Source organism: Echiichthys vipera, assembly GCF_963691815.1.
Source record: "Echiichthys vipera genome assembly, chromosome: 5".
Taxonomy (NCBI): Eukaryota; Metazoa; Chordata; class Actinopteri; order Perciformes; family Trachinidae; genus Echiichthys; species Echiichthys vipera.
Window position 1 is genome coordinate 17,761,844 of NC_139830.1, and position 24,648 is coordinate 17,786,491.

At 40.1% G+C, this 24,648-nt stretch overlaps 2 protein-coding genes across 2 annotated transcripts in view; both read left to right on the forward strand.

The window, feature by feature from the left end:
• Positions 1-2,822: 2,822 nt before the first annotated feature.
• On the forward strand, positions 2,823-3,239 carry LOC310946825 (histone H2A-like; the record flags this gene model as incomplete). Its single annotated transcript, XM_083913383.1, has 1 exon — positions 2,823-3,239. The coding sequence occupies one exon, from the start codon at positions 2,823-2,825 to the stop codon at positions 3,237-3,239; it is 417 nt and encodes a 138-aa protein (XP_083769509.1).
• Positions 3,240-5,380: 2,141 nt separating this feature from the next.
• The window catches only part of ppp1r37 (protein phosphatase 1, regulatory subunit 37), a 42,792-nt gene continuing 23,524 nt past the window's right edge, over positions 5,381-24,648 (forward strand). The window contains exons 1-2 of the mRNA XM_083913692.1: positions 5,381-7,130; positions 24,482-24,579. Of these exons, the coding sequence (XP_083769818.1) occupies positions 6,377-7,130; positions 24,482-24,579 (852 nt within the window). The 5' untranslated portion in view covers positions 5,381-6,376. The remainder of the gene's footprint in view (positions 7,131-24,481; positions 24,580-24,648) is intronic.

Consider the following 24,648-nt stretch of genomic DNA (forward strand, 5'->3'; position numbering starts at 1 on the left):
ACATGATGAAAAACTAGAGCTTATACACTGATCTAGTCCCCATTGAGTGCAGAGGAATTGTCTTAGGAACTAGCTCAATGTGTGCACTGGCTTTACACTTTACATACTTGGAAGTCTGGCTGCAGAGAAATGCACCGGGACCTTCTTTGCGACAGCTTGTGAGTCCCTGTCCTGTCCTCCTCGTGTCATGAGGATGTTGAGAGGTTGAACAGAATCGCATCCAATCTGTCCAAGGACAACCTGCTGGGAAGGTCCTCTCTTAATTTGTCTTCCTGCTGCTCTGCGATTGGCTTATTGCCACATTTTAAAGTGAATCCGAACAGTCAAAATGTCTTTCTCTGTGTCTCTGCTCCATCTCTCACTGTAGGTACACGGGTTGCAAAGGACGAAGCTGGTCGCCTTCAAATTTGGCAATGAGGACACTGACAATGACAATGATATTGACACAGCCACCAGTCATTGCATTAAAGCAAAAAGAAAAGAACATGTTGTTCCAGTGTAATGTTAAAGTATTTACTTTAAGCTCAGTAAGGGGAGGTCTTCTTTGTCCATTCTGCTCAGTTCATGTGAGCCGCTGGACATTTAAATCCTTGTTCGGTGCAGACTCAAACTGCTTTAGGGGCCTTCAGAAACCCATACTGAAACATTTCAGATGGTTGACAGTGTTTCCTAAATCAATCAAGATTTATATGAATTATCACACTCGTACAACAATCTGAGTATGTTCTCGATTAAGAAATATGTTTTACTCTAATGTTTTACTCTGTCCATTCAGTCATCAACAGATGGAGATAGATGTCACGGATCGATTGAAAAGCGAGTCTACATAGTTGCTGAAATAGGTAATATGCGTTATGTGGAAGAAAGTAGCCACTGAGCTCACTGAGCTAAAGTACCATGTTAGATGGTTGAAAAACATGATTGTTTTGTCAAACTACTAATAAGGTCAAAAATTAATTTTGATGCTTCGTTTAAACGGTGTTTCCCCCCACAATCACCCCGCAAAATACTGGTATGAGAACACTTTTGGGTTACTGGTCCTGAGTTGCCTTTGAGACCTTTAAACATGAATAAATCCCTGTTTGTTTCTGTCCGTCTCTGAGAGTGATGCAACTGAGTTGTACACAGTGGTAAGATATGAGTCATCGTCGTCGTCGTCTTCCCCGTCACCCCCAAGCAGTTAGTTAGTAAGCACATCAGGCACTCAGGAAGAAAGGCACAGTCAAGTACCATCATAAAGTGAAGGATCATGACACCACTAAGTGTCATTTCACAAATGCTCCTCCATGAAGAATAGGTCATTTGAGTAAAAAACTACAAAGACAAACTGCAACACACTGCATATTAAATCTAAGGTCTGTGCTGCCATCTACTGTTTAGGGTTTTCAGCACATCATGAAACTCATTAAAATGGTCTGGAAAAGATGACATGCAACAATTTTATAAAAATACATGTTTTATGAGCAGCGTGGTCAGATGCATTTGTTTCTGAAAAGGGTATAAGAACTGTTAAACAAATATTTTTGTTTATCAGGGACAGTATGTGCAAGAGTAACCAATTGTCTACAGAGGTAGGGAAATGTACACACTGTAGGCTACTTCAATTTGATCATTAATCTCACCCTTTGCACCAGAAAATAAGCAACTAAGACTATATATTGTTGTTTTACTAATATAGTTACTTTTTCAGATTTTAATTGTTGTGCTCACTTCAGCACACTAAGGAAACAATGAAACTGCTGTCAGTTCAACAGTTTTCTATTCTTCACACTTTAAGTACAAGAAGAAAAATATTAATATCAAAAGGAAAAATGCTCAATATGCAGGAGAACACCCCTGTAGTATTCATTCATTCATTCATCTTCAACCGCTTATCCCGGGGTCGGGGTCGCGGGGGCCGCTGGAGCCAATCCCAGCTGACATCGGGCGTGAGGCGGGGTACACCCTGGACAGGACGACAGTCTATCGCAGGGCATTATATTTTGTTATTGGTATAAAGTATAGCATAACATGGAAATATTCAAGTACAAGGGCCTCGACATTTCCTCACTCACGTACCACTACTTCCTATTACACATCTTGCTCACATTGTTACAATGCAGATCACTGTAAATACTATATTACAGTACACCCCCCTCTTTGCTCTGGTAGTGTTAATTTAGACTAAAAATCTTTATTTTCTATGTGACACAAATCTTATCAGCGTTCAATCAATTCTGTCACTTTCAATTTTGGAGCTCTGATCTGTGATTGCTAGGAGGTTGCTCTGTCTAAATACCCTTCACTGCCACCGAAACATCCCTCTCTACTTTCGTTTTTTTTTAAAAACATTTCTTTTTCATTTCACACTTATGTTATCAGCACATACAGGTAATCCCACTGCCACTCCTGGTGTAAAAATCTTAAAATCACTACAATTAGTAGGCTACTTCTTGGCATGATTGTGATATAGTTTGGTATTGTCCCTCTCCACATTAAAGCGTTTACCTGTGCAGAAAAGCACAGTCTACCCCTTTGCATCAAGAAACAAAAGTCTCCACTTGCATTGTCACTCAGTGCAACGTATGTGAGAGAACAGCTGTCAATTGTAGATGATCAAAGTAACTCCATGCAGCCAGATGTCAGCAATCAGCCAATCACTGCCCGACTCATATAAAAAGCAGTGTTCTGTCTCAATGTGTAGCTGCTGTCTCAACTTGAAAGAAGTGCACAGTACTGGTGAGTAGATGTGAAGGCGGTTTAATGACTTGCTCTCTCTGGTTTGAAGTTAAGCTATATTACATTGATTTGAATTCATTTGCATGTCTCAACTCAGAGTAAAGATGTCTGGCCGTGGAAAGAAAGCTGTACCCAAACCAAACTCTAAGATGTCCCGGTCTGCCAAAGCAGGAGTCACTTTCCCCGTGGGCCGAATCCACAGGTTACTGAAGAGGGGCAACTATGCAGAGCGAGTTGGCAACGGCGCTGCTGTGTACTTCGCAGCCGCCCTGGAGTATCTCTGTGCTGAAATCCTGGAGCTGGCGGGTAATGCCTGTCGTGACAACAAGAAGCACCGCATCGCCCCTCGCCACATCTTGTTGGCGGTGAAAAATGATGAAGAGCTCAACAGACTGCTGGCAGGGGTCACGATCTCAGAAGGTGGCGTCATCCCAAACATCCAGGCAAGCCTTCTCCCCAAGAAAACCAAGGTGCCCAGGGATGACAGTTCAGCCAAAGATGTCGAGTCTCAAGAGTTTTAATTGTTTTTTTGCAAATTTTATATTAAAGTGATTTTTAAAAATAAATGCGTCTTGTTACTTCACACTTGAGCAAGGAAATGGAAGCAGTAGTCTTCCTCTGGGGAAAATGCTCTACTTCAGACTCCTTGATGGCAACTGGAGAGATCTGGGCAAATGTCTTGGATGCTAAGGAAATGTGCTTCATTTCCTACTTCCTGTAGCAAAGTAAATGTCATATTTTTTTTATTTTTTTTTTGAGGAATCTGAAGTGATAACTATCGCTGCTCAGTTTCTTTATATACACACTGGCTTTGCTCCTGTGTGCAGGTTCATCTCAACATGTAGATGTCCACATACCCACATGCTGGTGAAACAACTGTTTATAATTTGACTTTGATGCTGTTTACTTTGTCATTCACCTGCTGTTTATAAAAAGTGGTGGGAACTGCTGGGAAACCCCTATTAGGCCACCATTTCTGGGCCTTTAAGAATGCAGCAAAAGCGGGCATGCTTAATAATTGCTGAATGCAATATTCAGTCTGGAAATTGGTAACAAAGGTCAGCATAAAGCTGTCCTGGCAGTGCAGTTGGTCACTTCCTATCTCTAAACTAAAAGGGTTGCCTATGTTTGACTTGTGATAGTCTTACAGAAGGCCTACTCAAAATTCACAGCGTTGATATAGCAGCAAATATTTGCTATTTAAAGATTGGAGTAATGGGGTCCTTGGCTGAGAAATAAGTCGGTTATCTAGAGCCCTATTTTTATATTTTTTTCTAGTGCACATGATAAAATATATCACGGGACTTCAAGGGCTACATTGTAATCACATGTTTTGTTTCTGTACAGCTGCTCATGCATGTGGCCGTTAAAAGTTGGATTTCTTTAGCATGTGGAAGCAATCGGCTCAGTTACAGTATTTTGAATAAAACCTTTTTTATTCAAACTTTCAAAATGAAAGTTGTTCATAAAAATGCATATAATTCCTATCATATTTAAGCTATCCCCTGACATTTCTTGTGCTAAAAATGCTAAATTCAGTGAATATTTCAGTTCAAATAAGTTCTGATGTCAAATCACATTGTAGGCATGCCAACGCGTGCGACCCTTGTACATACTGTAGTTCAAGCTCATTTTGCACTCACTCTTCTATAAGCAAACTTTAACCTGAGAATCATACAGTTTAAACACTAAGTCGAATTGGCCTGTATGTGTCCAGTAGTGCACAGATTATCTCGAAATTTACAACAGCTACCTGCCAACTAAAAGGTTTAGGGTTCAAACCACACTTAGATTTACTTAAAGCATGCGTCACAATCTGACATCTCAACTTTTCACTGGTAACTGCTTTCATGAATTCCTTGTAATTAGATAACTAAAATAGAAAATAAATACTTGAAATTTGGGGAAAGAGTTAAACACGTTTTGTGTCTTGTTTATGTGGAATTAGACCAATACTATAATTAAATCAATTACATTTTTGGAGTGGAGGAATTACAATAAAATCAACACAGTCATTGACATTTTCTACATTGCTGTACCCTTAATATGGCTCTAAACCAGGGGGTCCTCAACGTGTTAGGTCAAGGACCCCTTAGCTGAAAGGGAGACAAAGCAGGGGCCGCACTTGACAAATATTGTATTAAATTGAGTTGCATATTAAATTAGGCCTGACAGCTAAGGTGGCCTGAAGCCTACACGCACAGCTTCATCATGGTACATACTATAGGAAGATATTACAATGATCATTATGCACATATTAATATATTTATACATCACAGGTTTATGTTAAACATACGTTATGATGAATCCTTCAGCTCAATTGTATCTGTGCGCTTCTATCTTAGTGGCTACCTTATAAGAGAGTAAGCCTGTCATCAAGTTTGTGTAAAAGTATTTATTTTTTCACAAATTAATTTTAGCTAATAATACGTTGCGTTCATGTAAATGTATATTTTCATACATATTATGGAAGAAAAAAAACGTTGGAAAGATTATCAAAAATTTGGCGTACCCCATGTAGTAACTGAAAGAACCCCGTGTTGAAGACCCTACAAATACTGTTTTGCAACAGTCTGTAACACCACGGCTGTTGAACGCGCCCCTGTGGACAACGACGTGCTGACGTAAGACATGTGAACAACAAACAGTTGTTGGACTTCAACAAGCTAGCGAAGGTATCGACAGACAAAAACAGGTTCAACTGACTTCTCCCGGACAGAGGGGCACCTACGAATCTCTATTATAATCTCGTAATAATCCACACCTTTAGTACGGGCAGGTGTAGCTTATCCGGCTCTAATGTTATCCAACGGAACATGCTCATTGCTCCGAGTGTGACGCCTGTTTTTTTTCTTCTGGCTGCCGCTGGTCGAGGGTTGTGATGCGAGCCGAGTAGCACGACAGACGGTGAGACGAGAGGAGCTACAGCCGGAAAATATTGTTCTTGACACTGAAGAATGGACTTTGTCGAGGAGAAACAGACGACAGGCTCACGTAAAGAAGCTGGCGTGCGACCGTGCCCGGGCCTGGACGTCATTGTTGGGCAACAACTTTAGCAAGCCAGCTAACATTAGCTGAAATTCATGCAAATGAATCGGTTTGGTGTCGGGCAGTAAGCTCGCTCTGCTAACGTAATGGAGGCACCCTGAGTGACTTGTTCATTTCATTTGACTGTCCTGGTCCTCTTAAATACTGCTGGCAATGCGCTGACGTTGGCGCAGTTGGACACGGTTACCTGTTACCCGGGGGATAGTTTAGCAAAGTTGCCTGGTTTTGGCATTATAATTACGGAAACAGCATCTATTTCACATAGATATCACATATTTCTAATACTAATATTTGTGTGACACTGCACTTTAATTAGCTCTTTTTAAAGGCTGCACCAAAGTCACCTGTGAATTGTTGTTTTTTTTGAAAACTATAACTTAAATCAACCCAAGTACAAGCTAGTTAAAATATATAGGTATACTTTTCACTTAGCACTTGAATACAATTTGCTCGATTAAGGACCAGGGTAGGTGCACATTTACGTGTATTTTTGCGAGACAAAAGGCCAGAGACAGTCTTATCCATGTAAGTTGGTTCCTAGTTACTGTTTAACCCAATATCTAGGCTGTCTGGCACAGTTAAAACACTGAGTTTCACTGGCAATGAAAACATGAATATCGAAGAGCAGTGTCTAGATTTGTGCAATGTCAAGACGAAAAGCAATCTGGATGATGATCACAACACTACCAACAACACAGAAGGGCTCACCCCCCGGATCTCTGAACTGATGACGGACAGTAACACAGAAAAACAAAACATTGTTCCCACAGAGGCTGCTGAAACATACCTGATGCCTCAGCTCACTGACAACCTTCAGGCAGCTGAGGAGGACAACCACCAGGCACAAGACACACTGGAAATTGATGAAGTCAATGGAAATAGAAAAAGCAGTGCTCAAGATAGCCCTGCAGTTGTGAATCCCAATGACTTGATCTTTTCTAATGATGAGCAGCACAAGGACGATATTGCGGTGGAGAAAATGAAGGAAGAGAAGGACGCTGGTGCTGCAACGTTGGTTGCGGAAGAAGGGGATGACGGTGGGGACATGGACATAGGTGTGGATCTGAGCCTCGATGAGAGTGGGGTGTTGGAGGCTGAATCGACAGATGCCAGATCATTCTCAGACAATACTTTAGACTCAGAGTTCACTTCTCAGGATGTCCCAACTGGTAGCATGGCAGAGAGCCCGTCAGATGCAAGTCAGACAAGCAGCACAGAAGCTTCTGCCACAGACCCGGCTGGACTCTACCCTTTGGTGGAAGAGGGGGACGATAAACACAAACCAAGTGGCAAAAGGGTGACGTTCCCCTCAGATGAGGATATTATCTCTGGAGCAGTTGAGCCCAAGGACCCCTGGAGACATGGTAATACTTTGTGTTTGTTGCTGCCTGCCCGTATGTGTGAATGATTTTCTAATTCTATTCGTCTGTTGTGCCTGTGTGAACATGTCGATTCAGCTCCATATCAAAAAAGCGGTTCACTCTATTCACATTGGGTTTAAAATGTGCCCTTTCATGGCCCATATTCTATGTCTGGTTGGTATAAACACGATTGGTGGATATAAGTTGACATTGATGCATGAGAGGTGTGTCAGTGTGCCGTTTCTTGTGGAATGTTCTTTTGTGTGAGCCCGTCATCTCTTGCACGATCCCTACAGTGTCCTCAGGCGGCACCTGTACCCCCACCCTTTTTTCAAACACAAGTACGTTTCTTACTTTAAATAGTCAAATAAATAACATAATAGCTTAGTCTGGCTTTTTTCCCCAGCAGCGAGAGAGCATTCACATATCTAAATGTAGGCCCAGGCCTGTACTGTATGCAGTATTGAGACTGCATCCCACCGCTCCTTGAGGTGTGTCGTTTTACCACTGTAGGTTCCTGTTTGTTCAGTGAAAACATGGCAAAAGGAAGCTCATGCAGGATATGGCATGACCTTCACTGTGTTGATCTGAACCAATCTTTTAAAAATAGGTAACAAAATGAGAAGTTACTTTGTCTTCTTTTTCCACTAACATCCATGAGATTATATGCCTATACTTTACAGTAAATGCCATATATATATATAATGTTGAACATTTTGACCCCTAGGAGGTGACTTGAGCACGACAGCAGCACAAAGAAAATAGGAACAGGATTCAGATAAGTAGGGAAATAATATACAGACATATACCAATAAATGTGAATATTTATTCATTTATTGGTCGACTTGCTGTGTACCAGTTATCAAAGTAAAAACATTTTTAGAAATCTCCCAAATTACAGTTTTTTTTATACATTTATTTTTGGCCCCAGTCCTGATTCAAGTCTAATAATATTTCAATTAAGGGACTTATTTGTTTATTTTATTTTTGTCTATGATTTTGCTTTTCTAGTTCTTCTTCTGCAGAATCAGTATACAGAAGTTTCATGATTTAATTTGACTTTGTTTTTGTTTTTTTGGAGCAATCACATGATCTGACCATGACGCACACGCTCCTTCATCCAATGTGAACAATGGGCATCATTTAATAAACAGACCTGCAGTCATAGTGTGACAACTGTTGTGTGCTTACAGATCTGTGTCGGCAAGCAACATAGTTACACAGTTGACTTGATTGAGCAGTCTGAGAGGGTGCTAAATTTGTTTTAATTTGGGCTATACACTGTTGGCCTGAGAGTGTCGTTGTGACGTGTAGTTTTACAGGGTAAGACAATAAGAGCCCTGTAGTTCTTTTTCTTAGTGGATAAAACCAAAAATGTAGGCCAGGCCAAAGGAAGGGTCAGTGATGTGAGATGTCCAGAATATGGGCGAGGAGAAGTAGAAAGAAGCCAAATAGCCCCAAGGTTAAGATGCATGCCTCATGTTCAGCTGAATATAAATGGTTTTATTTACACCCCTGCGATTCTTAAGACAGCCACTCAGAAAGACGATTATGATTTCCCCTATTTATCCTCACACATTTACCGGCATGTTATTGTAATTTATATTCTACACACTCAAACAAATAACATGTTTGTTGCTGTTTGTATCATAAAGCTGTTGCTTTTCCAAATGTTTCTGTATCAGTTTACAGTGCACATGCCCGGCAGCCAGTCTGATGGTTAAATGGACATGAAATATCTTCAGCCAAACTCCACAGGAGCAAAGTCCAGACTAGTTAGCCAGGATTTCTGGGACCTTATGAAACACTTGGCGCTGTGAACAGTCAGGTATCTAGATGACTGTAATGATCTGTGGCTCACATTATTTATCATGTAGTTTATTTAAGTTCCAAAGGTCCAACTGATTGTGCCCTTGATATGGTGGGGAAGTTCATCACATGATACAGCGTTCTGTTGTTAATGTAGGCAAATATATAAGAGCATGGGACATTAATTAGAACTATTTTAAGTCCAATGGATCAGACAAATACAACCATTTGAATCCCCAAAAAATTGCTGATTTCAGTCCATTTATGGTTGTTTTGATGTCAGATTTAAGTGATTTTGTGGATCATCTGTAGGTGTTGAAACATTTCATACATGCCTACCATCTTCCTTCTCATTGTGTTCAGTGAATTGTGTTAGATTGCTTCCAGACCATTGGATTTTCACCAATTCAAATATGTCATTGGTTGTGTTCAATTATTGACAGCACGTTCCTGTTTTTGAAAAAGAACTGAGCCAGCTTTCTAGGTGGAATTAAGGGATGTTATGTTCCTGTTTGAGAGCCAGCGCAAATGGTAACAAGCTGGAAGAAAAAGCAAAGCTACAAAAGTCGATATAGAAAATTGCTTTAAAATCAGCATATTTCTTCGATTGACATGGTAAATATGAACTACTCCTAGCATCCAGTACTGTCTGTGTCAATTTAAAGTAATCATCAGGGAGTACATCGGATCCATCAGGACCCCCTTCTCCAGGGCATTCAGACTAACAACAGCCCAGCATGAAAACAAGGCAGAGACCTGCATTACTGGGGTTCTTCTACTGATCAACATATTGGGGAAAAAGCTAAACATCCTTAGTGATCTGTTTTGTGGACTCAATCTGCTTCCTGTTTATTTAGATGTATCAGCTTTTTATTAAGATCATTTTTGATAATTGCAGTTTGAATGTGCTACTGTGTCATTTAATATCTTACAGCATATACAAGTTAAATGTTAACAAGTCGGGAAAACATGTTCTCACCCACTTAAGATAGTTTTATAACATCGTTGCTTGCTTTCTGCAACTAACAAAGCCTATGTTATATGTCATGTAATTGTTACATTTAGAAATGCTTCTACTACTGAGTACTAGATTAGTCTACCAGTTGGTCAAAGCTAGGGGTGTGCTGAATATACTTTTTTGAGCTTCAGCACTAATCAACAGCAAATATTCAGATATTTGTTGTCAGGGTAGGGGGTAGGCATTATAGAATAGAATAGAAATACTTTACTGATCCCAAGCTGGGAAATTGCATTTGCATCAGGAAACTCAGTTTAATTGAAGGTATTATTTTTTAAGGATTCTATTTTACTACAGTTTGAAAATAAAAAACAAATATCCCAATCCAAAAATTAAAAAACCCAATACCTATCCAACAAACGAATATTCAAAGATTAGGGTCCAGCCCTAGTCGCTGGTGAACTCTGTGAACCTTTCCTTTCACCTGGAAATCTTTCCCTTTGTTCTGCTTCTCCCATCGTGTGTGTGCGTGTGCGTGTGTTTGTGCGTGTGCGTGCGTGTGTGTGCGTGCGTGTGTGTGCGTGTGTGTGTGTGTTTGTGTCAAAGTCCAGGAAATTAAATGTATCTGAACCTCCACTCTAAGGCTCTTCATACTTTGTGCCACAATAGCTCCATGATCCATCCAGACCCTTTATCTGCGGATCTGGTGTCAGGTTCTCTGGTTCCCTGTCTTATGTCATCTGTCAGAAACATAATCGTGAAGTGAGCCTCCTCTCACAGAGCCTGGAGCTTCATCCATGCACAGTATGAGTTAGTTCTCTGAGAGAAGACAGAAGAATTTGTTAGATGGGTATTGAATGTTTGCAAAGCAACATACAGTATATCTGGTTTAATAACTGTCACGAATGAGCCTGTGAACAGGATTAGAAAGCTGCCGTTCAAAAAAAAACACCCGATGTTCAGGAGTTAACAGAAGTGGCGTGACAGTAGTAGCCAGATGTGTGATATTTCAGCGTCTTCATGGCACTCACCTTTTTCCAGAATTGATGTCCAGTTTTGTGGCATCAGCTAAGAATGAAATGTGTGAGGCTGGAATACATACTTAAAAGACCAGTGGTGCTTCTGGGAACTACCTATGTGGTATTGCACTCAATAGTTTAATTTTGTGGTAAAATATGTCAGTCATTTTTGTTCTGAGTTAGAAAATAGCTTTCCTAAAGCTTTTTTCTTTCCCCTCTCCTTGTCGAGACTTGAGGGAGGCCTGTTCTTTCCCCTCCAGGCCTGGGCAAATACTGCATCATATCCTGAGATTCCTGAACTTCCCAACATACTGCGTTGCTTCCCCTTCTCCCTTCACTTCTCTTCCTCCGTTTCTCCTTCTCCCTGGCAGGCCGATTCAGTCTAGGTGCAGCTGAGGCTTACACTGGAGATCAAAATTAGAGAACATATTATCAATACTTGATATATTCTGAAATACTTATTCTGTGGCTATACCTCTGCTCTCCTAGCAAGGCACTTCAACAAAAACCTATATTTTGGGATAAAAAACAGTGAGCGAATTTAGAGAACAGTAACCATTGTGTCAGAAGAGAAGATCTAAACGATTTTTCATCGGGCTATAGGATTAAAAAAGAATAGGAAGTGTAGAGGCCACAGCTTTGAATGACTTCAGCACATCTGCGCCCACAGGACATCACTAGTTTCTCACACTGCTCAGGTTTGATCTTGATCCATTCTTCTTGCAGTCTCTTCCACAGTTCAGTAACTGTAGTGGGTTTCATTACTTTGTTGTTATAGGTCACTGCAAACACTCTTAGATGCAGAGAGATTATTGTTGAGTCATGATGCAACCATAGAAAATGATATAACATAATAGAGAACTATAATTTGTAATACAGCTTTGTACAAATAAGTTACAGCCTGCTACTTGCAGTGCAGACAATTTGTTCACATTAACGACTGTTTATCTTATAAGTGACCTGCCTCTTTGGCATATGAGTAAGCTCCATCTCATGTCATCAGAGCCAAGGCCCATTTGGCACCGGGTTATTAGAGGCTCTGTGACCCATGAAATGTTATGCGTTGTGGCTGTGAACCAAGTAACATACTGGTAATCAAAGCTTTCAGTGTACAGAATGGACAAAAGCTTTGAAGTTAGTTCAGAGGCAGACCAGTACTGGAACTTTTTGTGGGCCAAGGCCAATGGAAAGAAAGGCCTCATAAACGTTGTGAGTTTTCTATATTATCTGAAGCACCTTCTCATCCTGTGTGTGTTAAATTAGCTGAATTAACATCTTCAAATGTCAGCTGATAACACCAGCTGTCGTATAAGTGTTATAAACACCTCATTTTCCATAAAAACATGAAAAGATTCAAGTTCAAAATATCGCACGGAAAAAAGAAAACGAGACATTAACAAGGCAAAAAGTTTGTAATGAAAGTAAAGAATTATTCTGCATGTTATTCCTATGAATATTCTTTATCTCTTTAGAGCTGAATGACTTTGGCTTAGTTTTTCGAAATGAATGAAACCGTTGTAGGAACATTTAATTGCAGACCAATTAGTGCAGTTGTATAATTTATAACACTACAAATACTTGATCCCAACTTGGTATTTAAACACAGTAAACTTGAGGGTACTGTACATCCCTACCTGTCAGCAGACTGACTCAGTTCAGCTGCCAAACAGCTACTCAGTATTAGATTATTACAATATTAGTGTCTGCTTGATAAACCATATAATGATGACACTGCTGTTTCTAAATAGTTTTTCTGTGTTGGGATATTTTTCCTAACCAACAATACACAATGATGCCTGTGATACGATGATAATACTTGCTGATAATATGGGCTCTGTGGAACAGTTCTTGTTTGTACATCATCTATTATGCATCTCTGGCCGTCAATGCTACACGTGCGGCTTTGTTTATCTTTGAGAAAGAAATGTGAAGCCCTAAACCATGATCAGAGCTACAGCTGATAGAAAATAAATGAATGAATGAATGATATCTTTATTTTGAACAATTAAAAATGAATAAAAAACCAATGGAGAAAAAAAAATATAAGCCTATATCAGTATAATATACATTTGACTCATTCAAAAAGGGAAAGGAAGAAGCCTAGGTTTGTCCAGTCCTACCCCCATTCTTCACCATTAACAAATGCAAAATTCAATGAAATAAACTAGACAGACAATACAAAAAAACGACTCTAGCTATTAAGAAAAAACGGAACAAAGAAAGAAAAGAATACAATAAATAAATGGTAGAATTAGAAATGCACTGATCCGATACCCAGATCGGATATCGGCTCCCATGTTGACTAATTGGCTGAATTAGGCCGATCCAGCATTCTGATCCAGTCATTTCTTTTTTATTAATATCATACACAGCAATATAGTTACAGCGATCTAGTCACTTAAATTCAAATAATATTAAGTACATTTATTTCTGTGTCCATTTGTTACCCTTTTTTAACAAGGCTAAATGTTTACGTCAAGCCTGAAGCCTTCACTCACATGGCAGGGTATACGGTTCATTCATTCAACAGTAGGATGGGATCGGTATCGAGTAGAGGATTGGATCGGAAAGAACTGGATTGTGCATCTCTAGGTAGAATAGACATAGAACATTTCAGTCTCAGTGGAATTTATCATCTTGTGGCGGGCATCGAGTGATTTCTCATTCTTCTCACTCCATGGGAGGCTGGAAGTGACAAATATGACCTACACATTGCACAAAATGCCCCCTCATTTAAGAATAGAGCATACAACTGCTGTTTGCTCATGTCACTCTCCAACTGGTCTTGCAGATTTCTTTTTAATCATCATCATAGACATCATACAAAGAGAGGCTGCTGTTGTTGCACAGTTAGTCTTCCATCACTAAAGGCATGAAGTCATCATAGACCTGTTGGGATACTATTTACTGTCTAGCTTTAGTTGTTGTGTCTGCATGTCTGTGATTAGCCAATAGCAGCTGATAGGTCTAATAACTAGAATGTGAAGTCACATTTACTTTGATTTCTTGTGACCCACTGCCCTCGTGCAGACCTGTGCTGATACAGTGTTATTTAGGTTAAGTTAATGGGTTTAAGTGGCAGTTTTTAAGCTCAAGTTTTAAGCAAAAGGTTGCTCTCTTCTAAACTTTGAACTTTTCTCTCTGTGTGTTTACACACTGGTGCCATCTTGTCATCTAAACTGATGCTGGCTAGCTGCAGCAGTGGCACAATCCCTGCCTTTCTGCCCCACCTCTGACCAGCCAGGCAGCCAACTGTCATGTGTGAATGACGCTGCTGTCACCATCCACCGCACAGCAGTGTGAAATGGCAGGGAACGGGACTGGAGGCTGGGAGAGGGGGTCTATTTTGAACACTGGCACGTCCATGTTAAGTAGGAGCTGGCAGCACTTTGGTGTTCCACCCACAACATACTCACATCTATCTCTGGATATTTGCCCATAGGCTGGGCATGTTATTTCATACATTGTTGTCTTGTGAAAACCCAGTCACCTTAAAATTTGGGTGATTTTCATGTTTTCACTGTAGACTACGTCTAAGTCTAATGTTATTTAGATGTGTTCTAAGTAGTTGTCCAGCCACACAGAGCCGCATTAACAACAGGAAAACAACTAAACCTCTTTTCTGCCTTCTTCTCTCTGTGAATACCTGTAAGGAGTTTATTTAAATACAGTCTAACTGCAATAAATGTTGCTTTTGAATTGTATTACGTTATACAGACAAGTGTTACTACTCTTTTGTCCATCCTATTTATCAATTAGGATAGGCTCAATAACAGTAAAACCTCTTGGTGTGATTCAATACACATCACAGCACCACAAACTACGTCCTCCAAAATGACAGTTTATTCAAAAAACTGTACTATGTAACCTTCATTAAAGGTGGGATAGTAAGCAGGACTGTTGTTGTCATAATTGTATTTTCCCCTTCCAGTCTTAAAGCCCAGACTGTGTCTTCACACATTCAAAATGCACCAAAAGAAGGCCAAAACAGAGAGAAGATGTATTATATATATATATATATATATATATACCCTTCAAACCCTTTAGTCATTCAACTAAGTTTATTCATATCATGCATTCATATATATATATATATATATATATGAATATATATATATATATATATATATGAATATATATATATATATATATGAATATATATATATATATATATATATATGAATATATATATATATATATATATATATATATATATATATATATATATATATATATATATATATATATATATATATATATATATATATATATATATATATATATATATATATATGAATATATGATATGATATGAAAGCACTTAGTTGAATGACTAAATGGTTTGATTTTTTTAATGAAATGGTCACACTCTAGAAGTTTAATTGAGCTAATAATGGGTGTCAAACTAGTGAATAAGCATAATTGGAAATGTTAAATATACAAGATTTTCATCTGACAGCAACAATATACAAGTGGTACAATACCAAACCGCCTAACAGTGCAACCCACCCGCAGACTAGAATGGTTTAAGTCAACAGGATAACAAATCCCATCCGATGCTGAGTATGTTGGCCTTCAGCTGAAACTCAGTGGATTATTGGACACCTGGCCTCCATGTGTTGCTGAGTGGTCTGCGTCCAATCTTGTATAGAAGCACTTTTTTTGCTGGCTGGGAATAATTTCCTCTTGAAGCATGTAACTTGGTGGTTAATGGTTTCTCTGTCATAACCTTTTCATTACAGACATTTTAGCTTGATAAATGTTGTCAAAATGATCAATTCACCTCACACTTTCGATCGTTTAAGAATTCCCTCCTCTCAATGTGCTAAGATTGGACATCAGCTGGTGTAGGGTAGTTTTAGCTGCTACATATTGTAACAATTTGTCCAAGAATAAACTAGGTCACACTACAGGCTGACTACCTTTTGTTGTTATGTAACTTAACATGATTCTGTGCTGAGACCCCTGCTGTCCTTGAAGCTCCAGATGTGTGCAGACAGCAGGTCAGGTGTGTTTCTGCAGTAGCTTGACTGAGGCTGGTAGTCTTCACCACATTCCCAGTTACTGCCAACATTTTTCTAAAGCTCGGCACACACAGAGTGTACTATATCACTCCTAACTAGTGAAACCAGACTGTGCAGACTAGTGTAAATGGAATCAATTAAATTCAAGTCCTGTGCCAAGTTTTTTAGTTGATTGTCGGACTTTCGTCACAAATAGTTTCACCTCTTCCTCTGCACACATGCAAACTTTTCTTTGCTTGTTTCCTCCCTGTTGCTGGAGTGAGGGTAGAAAACGCATCACTTGTTGACTGTGTGCTTACACTTTGCTTCTTGTCAGCTAAACTAAGAACAAGAGTGAATGATGGATGCACAAAGATGGCAAGGCTGAGGAGGATAAACAGACTGACATGTAAAGAAATTGGGTCAGACTCAAATGCATTCCCAATAATTACTTATCCGTGAGTGCAGTAAATGGCATCTCTGAAAAGGATCATTTGTTGAACAAATGGGGTGCAAGTGCTGACATTGGATGATTTTGTGCTAAGATGATGGTTGTCTAGATTTATTCAGTGCCTTCATATCAAAGCAGCTTCTAGGTAGGTGAGTTGCTAGCTCTTTTTAGCACATGTTTATACAGGCCCTTAAAATTACCTTTAAACCTCAAGCGCAAAGAACGTCATAAGAAAACAGTTAGGGTCCTTACATGTTTCTTTTTGAAATGTTTAACCCCTTGGAGGAAATGTCCTCCAATGTGGCACAAAAGTCCATAAACTGATAAGATTTTGGAGGTCAAAGGTCAATATATATATATATATATATATATATATATATTTATATATATATATATATATATATCATAGACTGTATAAAAAATGGATGAAGCCTCTCCGTCAAGGTCCGTTCTCTCAACTTGATCCAATCATATTCGCCTCTGAGAGTTGCCATCTAGTCAGATTTTGACTCCAACTCCTTTCCTCTTACCAAAAAAGGGCATTTATGTGACGTTGGGGGGGAGGGAGATACGTTGAGTCCCTGGGTGCACCATGAATGAAGTGTGGACTGGTGGCTGGAGGGTTGCCAGTTCATCTCCTGGGCACTGCCTAGGTGCTATTGAGCAAGGCACCGAACCCCCAACTGCTCGGGGCACTGATCCATTGGCAGCCCCCTCGCTCTGACATCTCTCCATTAAATTGTATGTATATAGGTCCTGTTTGTGCATGTGTGTGTATTTTGGGCCTGTGTGTGTGTGTAACATGAGTAATATAATGACAGAGTGGAAAAATTGAATTTCCCCTTGCGGGACGAATAAAGGCATTCTTTCTTTCAAACCGTCTTGTCACTTATGGTAACACCACCACATGAATGACTGCAGTCCAGGTCGAGATGACGGAGTTAGCATGCTAATCCTGACAACAAGCCTTCGACGCGAAGTGATCCTGTTTAACATGGGGGTCAATGAGAAATTGCTCTGTTGTGCAAACTACTCCTAGACTACTCCGGAGAACTGCAGTTTTTGGCACTTCTGTATTGGATCAACCAGGAAGTCGCTGTTGTGGGGGCTTGATATATAAATAAACTTATGTCATATAAAGCCTTTTATGGTAAGAGTTTAGGGAACATTCATACACCAGTTCACTCATCTGTCCCAGTAAGACTAGCACAAACTGAGGTGCTAAAGCCCACTCTTCCACTGGGGGCAGTCTGCGGGTCAATCTGTTCTAGCCTTTAGGGGGCGGTGGCAGAGGCTTTGACTGCACCACTGTTATGATTGTGTGCATCTACAAAGGGAAGGAGAATTCTTATATTTTTAGCTGCTGCATTTCATCATGGTTGGATGGAAAAATGTGATCAGTTATGGTTGATTGTCATACTTCCATGGCAAGAAGCTTGCTATGCAGCATTTTATTAGCACATGAATTCACAGACGATTACTTCTCCTTTGTTTTACACTTGTGATGTAGATTTGTTTTCATGGGACACAAAGAATCACAGAAATTGATGACAGTCAAAATGTGAGAATATTGCAGTATTCCAATTGTCTTCAGGCTGAGATTAAGCCTTACTTTAGGTATGTTGTTTGAAGTTACAGCTCTGACACCTGCCTGCCTTTTGTTGAAGTAAAATGTTGTGTTAATTTTTCACTGAAGCCTTGACCTCACCTTGTGCTTTATAGTTTCAGTGTAATTAAGTTGCTGAAGTGAAGTAGCAGGTTTCAGGTGACTGAACATCAGCTCATATTTAATCCCCAACAGTGATTTTTTTTTTTTTTTTTAGAAAGCTTTGACATACTGTTAAGTACAGTTCTCTCCTCATGTGCCTCTACTTGTTGCAGCTCTGCCGGTTTTTCATCTTAAGTAATTGATCTATAATTTATGGCAGGTCCCTTGTTGCCTGCAGTTTTTTCCTCGCCCCAAGATACTAATCCAATGCCATGGATGTGTCCTGAAGCACAAATGCAACAGCACCTTAATTTGCTAGAGTTGAAATAGATGCAATATATGGAAGAATTAAGGAAAGGTAAATCAGTGTTTCTACATTTGGTATATTTACAAAGCACTAGACTAGGGCAAGGGAATATATATATATATATATATATATATCTAATCTGATATAGGTAATTTCATATCTCGATAAGGATTCAGATACCCTTAAATGTTTCACTCTTTGTGTATTATAATTTGCAGCCATTTGTTAAACTAATTGAAGTGGATTTTTTTTCCTCATTAATGTTCACACAGCACCCAATTTTGACAGAAAAACACAGAATGGTTGATTTTTTTGCAAATTTATTAAAGAACAAAAACTGAAATATCACATGGCACAAGTATCACAAGTATTCAGTCCCCCACCAGCTGTGTTTGATTAAATTGTTGGACTTGATTAGGAAAGGCACCTGTCTATATAAGACCTTACAGCTCACAGTGCATGTCAGAGGAAATGAGAATCATGAGGTCGAAGGAACTGCTCAAAGAGTTCAGAGACAGAATTGTGGCAAGGCACAGATCAGGCCACGGTTACAAAATAATTTCTGCTGCACTTAAGGTTCCTAAGAGCACAGTGGTCTCCATAATCCTTAAATGGAAGAAGTTTCGGCCCCACTGAGCAATCGGGGGAGAAGAGCCTTTGTGAGATAGGTAAAGAAGAATCTAAAGATCATCGTGGCTGAGCTCCAGAGATGCAGTGGGGAGATATCAGAAAGTTCTAGAAAGTCAACCATAACTGCAGACATCCATCAATCGGGGCTTTATGGCCAAGGGGCCCGACGGAAACCTCTTGGTCTCATCAGACCAGAGAATCTTATTTGTCGTAGTCTGGGAGTCCTTAAAGTGTTTTTTTGTTTTTTTGGCAAACTCTATGCAGGCTTTCATGTGTCAAGCACTGAGGGTAGGCCACTTCATGACGACACACACAGACAAACTCACAAGGTTGCCGTTGAGGCCGGTAATAATTGTAGTACAATATCATTTTGACATGTTAGTTAGGTGATTATCTCACTTAACGCCAGCCCACAGTTTATCCCAGTGTTCAAAATGTTTGCTTTTCACCACAAGACATTGGTCAAAAGCTCATTGCCATCATTCTTAACCAATTAAGTCCACAGTACTTAATTTACCTTGGTTGATCTGAGTCAGCAAGCTTGATGCTGCTTTTTTATATATTTTGCTCAGCAATGGCAGCAGCAAGTGATTAAGTGTGTGTTGTCGCACAGTGGACGGTGGCCAACAACAATAACAAGGGGAAAAGAGGCGTGCTGCTCGTTTGTGTCATTTAACAGATTAACTGAGTCAGAGCAGAGATGCACACGTTGCCTTCACTCATTTGTCTCTTTCTCCTCAATCCAAGGTGTTTTTAAAGCAGCTGCCCTTCCCTTTATGCTGTCTCTCTTCAGTGCAACATGAAGAGCAGGTTCTGTTTATTGAAGGGATGGTCAGGCCAAATTGGATTTATGAAGACTGTGAGGATTTGAAGTCTACTCCTAAACCTGTTGGCAGTGATATGTTCAGTGATCAGTGGTTTATCTTGGTAGTTAAATGTCTTGTCTCCTGTAACCTGATTTTCAAAGATGTTGTTTCGAGCTGTCGTTTCCCCTCCCTCTCTCCCCTTTCTGCGTACCTCCTCATCGCCACTCCCTCTGTACATGTACCAGCAGCACTGGAGGGAGTGCAATAAAACCAAGACAAAGCCAGCAGAAATGCAGGCAACAGCTGTAGCTCAGTGTCTAATGATCCTGCAGGGATCCTGAAGCTCACATCTTCTGTTTAACACCAAGCATTTGACTCCCGAAGCATTCACTGGCGCTAGTTTTCTCTTTGTCTCTTTTTTTTACTATTTCCTACTTTTACATACTCATAGTTTATTTTCGCTGACGTGTTTAATCTAAGCCTACTTACACCGCTTTCTGTGCTTTTCAACTTAGTAGTGATAGATTAGCCTATATAGAACATGTTCTTTTTTTATTCAGCCACCATGTCGCTTACCTCTCCTTCTCTTTCTTTAATTAATGAGCTATGTGTGAAAATACTGTGTAGAAAGCATGAGACCCTCCCAAACTCTACCCCTACCCTTCCCTCAGGAAGTGTTTACACACACACTTGCTCCACAGCAGCTCTGCACAATAACACTTCTCCAAGGACACAGTGTTCACTGGAACGTACACACTGTGCTGTACGGATTTAAAAGACTCCACTCTCACACAGCGACCGCAGAGGCATTTCCACAGTTCTGTGTTCACAAATACTTTTTATACTGATTAATTGAGTGGCACTTAATTACAACTGATTTTCTAAATATAATAACTGCGTCAGCTTCCAATTAAACCCTGGACGCTGGTATGAATGTTGTGGAGCCTCATCTTGAAACCACCACAGCTAGTTATTAACATGCTTTTTTAATTAAAGGACTAGTTGATACTGGGGATGCAGAGTAAAAGGAGATTGAGCAGATGGAGGAGGGGTAGAGCTCTACACCCCACATTTTGATCTCACATTCCATGAAATTCCACTTCTTTTTTCTGTTCTTTAACATGTCTTAAGACTTGTGGAGCAGTCAGACATTTATATGTAAACAGTTGATGTCGATAGCGCACCAATATGACTCTGCAAAGGTACCCAAGAGGCTGTATTGCTAAAGAAATTATGTTAAGAAAGAATAATTAACATTATTATAGGCTGCAATTTGACGTCCTGTCAATTTAAAACCAAGGAGTAATATTCCTCCTTTCCCAAAAGTTGGCTTTCTGGGATAGGCGCAAACATGAAGTGACGTGAAGCACAAAGTTCTGCATCTGATAATTCAAGGCTTTCTCTGCCGTGATGATCAGCATCTCACGGATTTCACAGGGTTTCCAGTTGCTCAGCAAAGCGGTCGGTATTTGGCTGTCTCTCGTTCCTGTGATCAGCTGTTTCCTTTTTAAACTTTTTAGCTTTTAAAACTCTGGCTGTGGGTCACAACAGTTCACCCCATCGCAACTCTGCCCAAGTCATGTCTGTGCGAAGCCGAACCAACTCTACTTACTTGGAAGTCGAGCCGCCAATATGTGTAGGGTCTGAAGCATCACATTAGGATGCTAAATCAGGCCAGCAATATACCTTGGTCGGTCTGAATTTGCGCACCAAATTAGGGTTGGCTCACTGTCCATCCGTACCATGCCCAAGCAAGCACGCTTTACGGATAAAGTCTAGTTCTTTTGACCAGTGTGAGTGCAATCTTGCTGGCCGCGGCCTGTTTGGGAGAGGTGGGCTTTTGTAAAACACGAATGGTTAGTGTGAGTGCACCCTTAGTCTTTCCAGTGTAAAAACACCTATTGTCAACCAATTCTAGAAATCATATAAATAAATGATAGAAGAAATTACCGTAATTTCCGGACTATAAGCAGCTACTTTTTTCCCTCGTTCTGGTCCCTGCGGCGTATACAACGGTGCGGCTTTTCTACGGCTTACGGTAACCAGGGGCGCGCACTACCGAGGATGCGCGAGACCGAGGCAGACATCTGGCGCCAGGTAACGAGAGCAAAACAAAGAGTAGGAGAGCGTCAGCGACAGTTTGCGCGAAGGAAGTGTTCTTGCAAACACCCTCAACATGGAAAACAAACAGAGAAGTGCATATGATGCTGCTTTTAAGTTAAAGGCAATCGATCTGGCTGTCAAAGAAGGAAATAGAGCTGCTGCACGTACCCTTGACATCAATGAATGGCTGGTTATTTTGATAACGTAAACGGCCGCGGGACTGCACTTTTACTGCCGTGTTACAGGCGAGCACTTTGTATTACTTTGCACCGTTGTATTATTTGTACTCTGCACGAATGCTGTTCGCCATGTCAAAGATGTGAACGTTTGATTGAATGATTGAAAGATTTATTGTTAATAAATGGGACGCTTTGCGTTCCCAAACAGTCATCTCTGTCCCGACAATCCCCTCCGTGGTAGCAGGAACCCCTATATACTACGGTAATTACACATCAAAACGCCTGCGGCTTTTAGTCGGGTGCGGCTTTTATATGGAGCAATCTGTATTTTCCCCTAAATTTAGCTGGTTAGGCTTATAGTCAGGTGCGCTTTATAGTCCGGAAATTACGGTATAAAGAATGAATAAAAATTGAATAAATGGCTGTATTACACTATATCTAAATCACCCCAAGCATTGTTTTCTGCATTAAATGTTCTCTGATAAAGGTTTTCATATTGGCGCATATTGAAAGATGTATACACTGATATCGATAGATACCAGTGTGCCTGTAATAGGCCAATATCAGTCTGGCTCCAGACTGACGTAGCAGTCATCATATCCTCATCTAACCAGTGTTTATGCGTGTACATGTGTTCAGCTCCTGCTGCAGGATTCAGCTGGTTTCCTTTCGAGTGGCTGTTTGGTCTGGGTCTCAAAACAAGCGAAAGATGTGTTGTGGCTGTTCTCTTCATCGTATTGAAGTGGCACTAACTCGCCCTTTAATTTAATCTGTCTCACGCACACCATTTCCTCAGACTCACCACATTAGCATTTCTTGTAGTTTTTTCATCCACAGTCTGACATTACATTTCATTGAGATGGTGAAAAACAAAGTTGTTCAGACATGCACAGCTGCCTCTTTGTCCCACCAGCAGCTTTTTCATTCTGACCCATGCTTATACACAGACATAGTCAACTGTCCAACTCTTTATGCTGAAACTAAAGGTATAAAAAGGTATAAAGGTAATAAAGGTTGTTATTATTATTATTATTATTATTATTATTATTATTATATTCTTTTGTATATTTTAGGGATGGTGGTTGACCCAGTCAGTTCTGCCACTTCCTTGTACAGATGGGTGGGTGATGAACTTGAGTCAAACCCATGGGGGACACTGTGGGAGACAAAGGGGAGAAACTGTCACCTTGGCTTGAGAAATCAAAATGCTGACTGCAGCACAAAGTGAGATTCACACACACTATCCCTATGTGTACAGTACTGTTAGTACAGTAGACGCAAAGGGACAGTTTCTGTTCATATCAACATGAACTGCTAATGTCTGAATAACTTAATGTATTTATCTGTCTGTATACACAGTCTAAAATAAGCCAGATAGAATGCATAGCATCCTGTTTGGGTTAATCTAATTTTGTCTGGATCTTGCGGAGTTCCTGCTTTTTTTTTAGTCCTTCTTTATTCTTTGATTGTCATTATCTCTGTCTTTCCCAAAGTGCCTCACTTCATCTCTCAACAGAGTCTCTCAGCCAGAACACTGGGTTTGAATGTTGCCCAGTCATCTGACTGAAGTTAGCTCCCGCAACAGTCTGGGAAGGCAGCAGCGGCTGACCCACACACACTCCAAGAACAATACGTCCTTTTTGCTCACTTAAGTAGGGGAGCCCTTAAAGGGGGCTACCATTTCTGATCCTCTCTGTCAAGAGAGTGCTCCCTTAGGAAGGAACAGGAACAGGTCACATAAAAAAGACTATTTCCAAGTGTGTCCCAGTCTTAGATTTCATTATGTTTATCATTTGCAGGAGTCAGGGTCGGCATCAGGACAGATCCAGCTGAAGTGCAATCCATTTCAGATACTTTATTTTTATGTCAGAACATCACCCTTTCACTTGTTTGCACTGTTCAAACAGGCACTTCGGCATCACAAGCGAGTACACAAAATAAAGCATCAGTTAACCTAATATTATAACAACGTGTGTAAGTAAGCGACGTGAGCCAAACCAGTATGGATTAAAAACATTATGCATGTGTGTTTAGGGTCGTATTGCAACTGTGGTGCGTTTGAACATTAGTGTTGCTAAAGAAAAGCTTTCTAAATCTTGTCCGAACCTTCCTGACTCATATGAAATATAATAGGAAACCATCAGAAGAAAACTGGCATGCACTTCAGCTGTCACACATTTACTTTTGATTACTAGCTTTACTGCTGGTAAGTGAGCGATGATTATAAACATATAAGATCATATTAAATGATACAGTGAAAAAACATGATCTTCTGGACACAAATTTGTATTTGTATTTTATTTCTCTTGTGTGTCTGAACATGTATTGTTTCCTCAAGCAATGAAAGCAATCCTAACTTTCTTCAATGTCTGTATTTTGCAGCTCAAAATGTGACGGTGGAGGAGATCCTCTCTTCCTACAAACAAGCCTGCCAGAAACTCAACTGTAAACCCATACCCAAAGTGCTCAAACAGATACAGGTGAGGTTTATCGAACATATCAGCGTAACCACACAAGCGCGCGCACACACACACGCACACGCACACGCA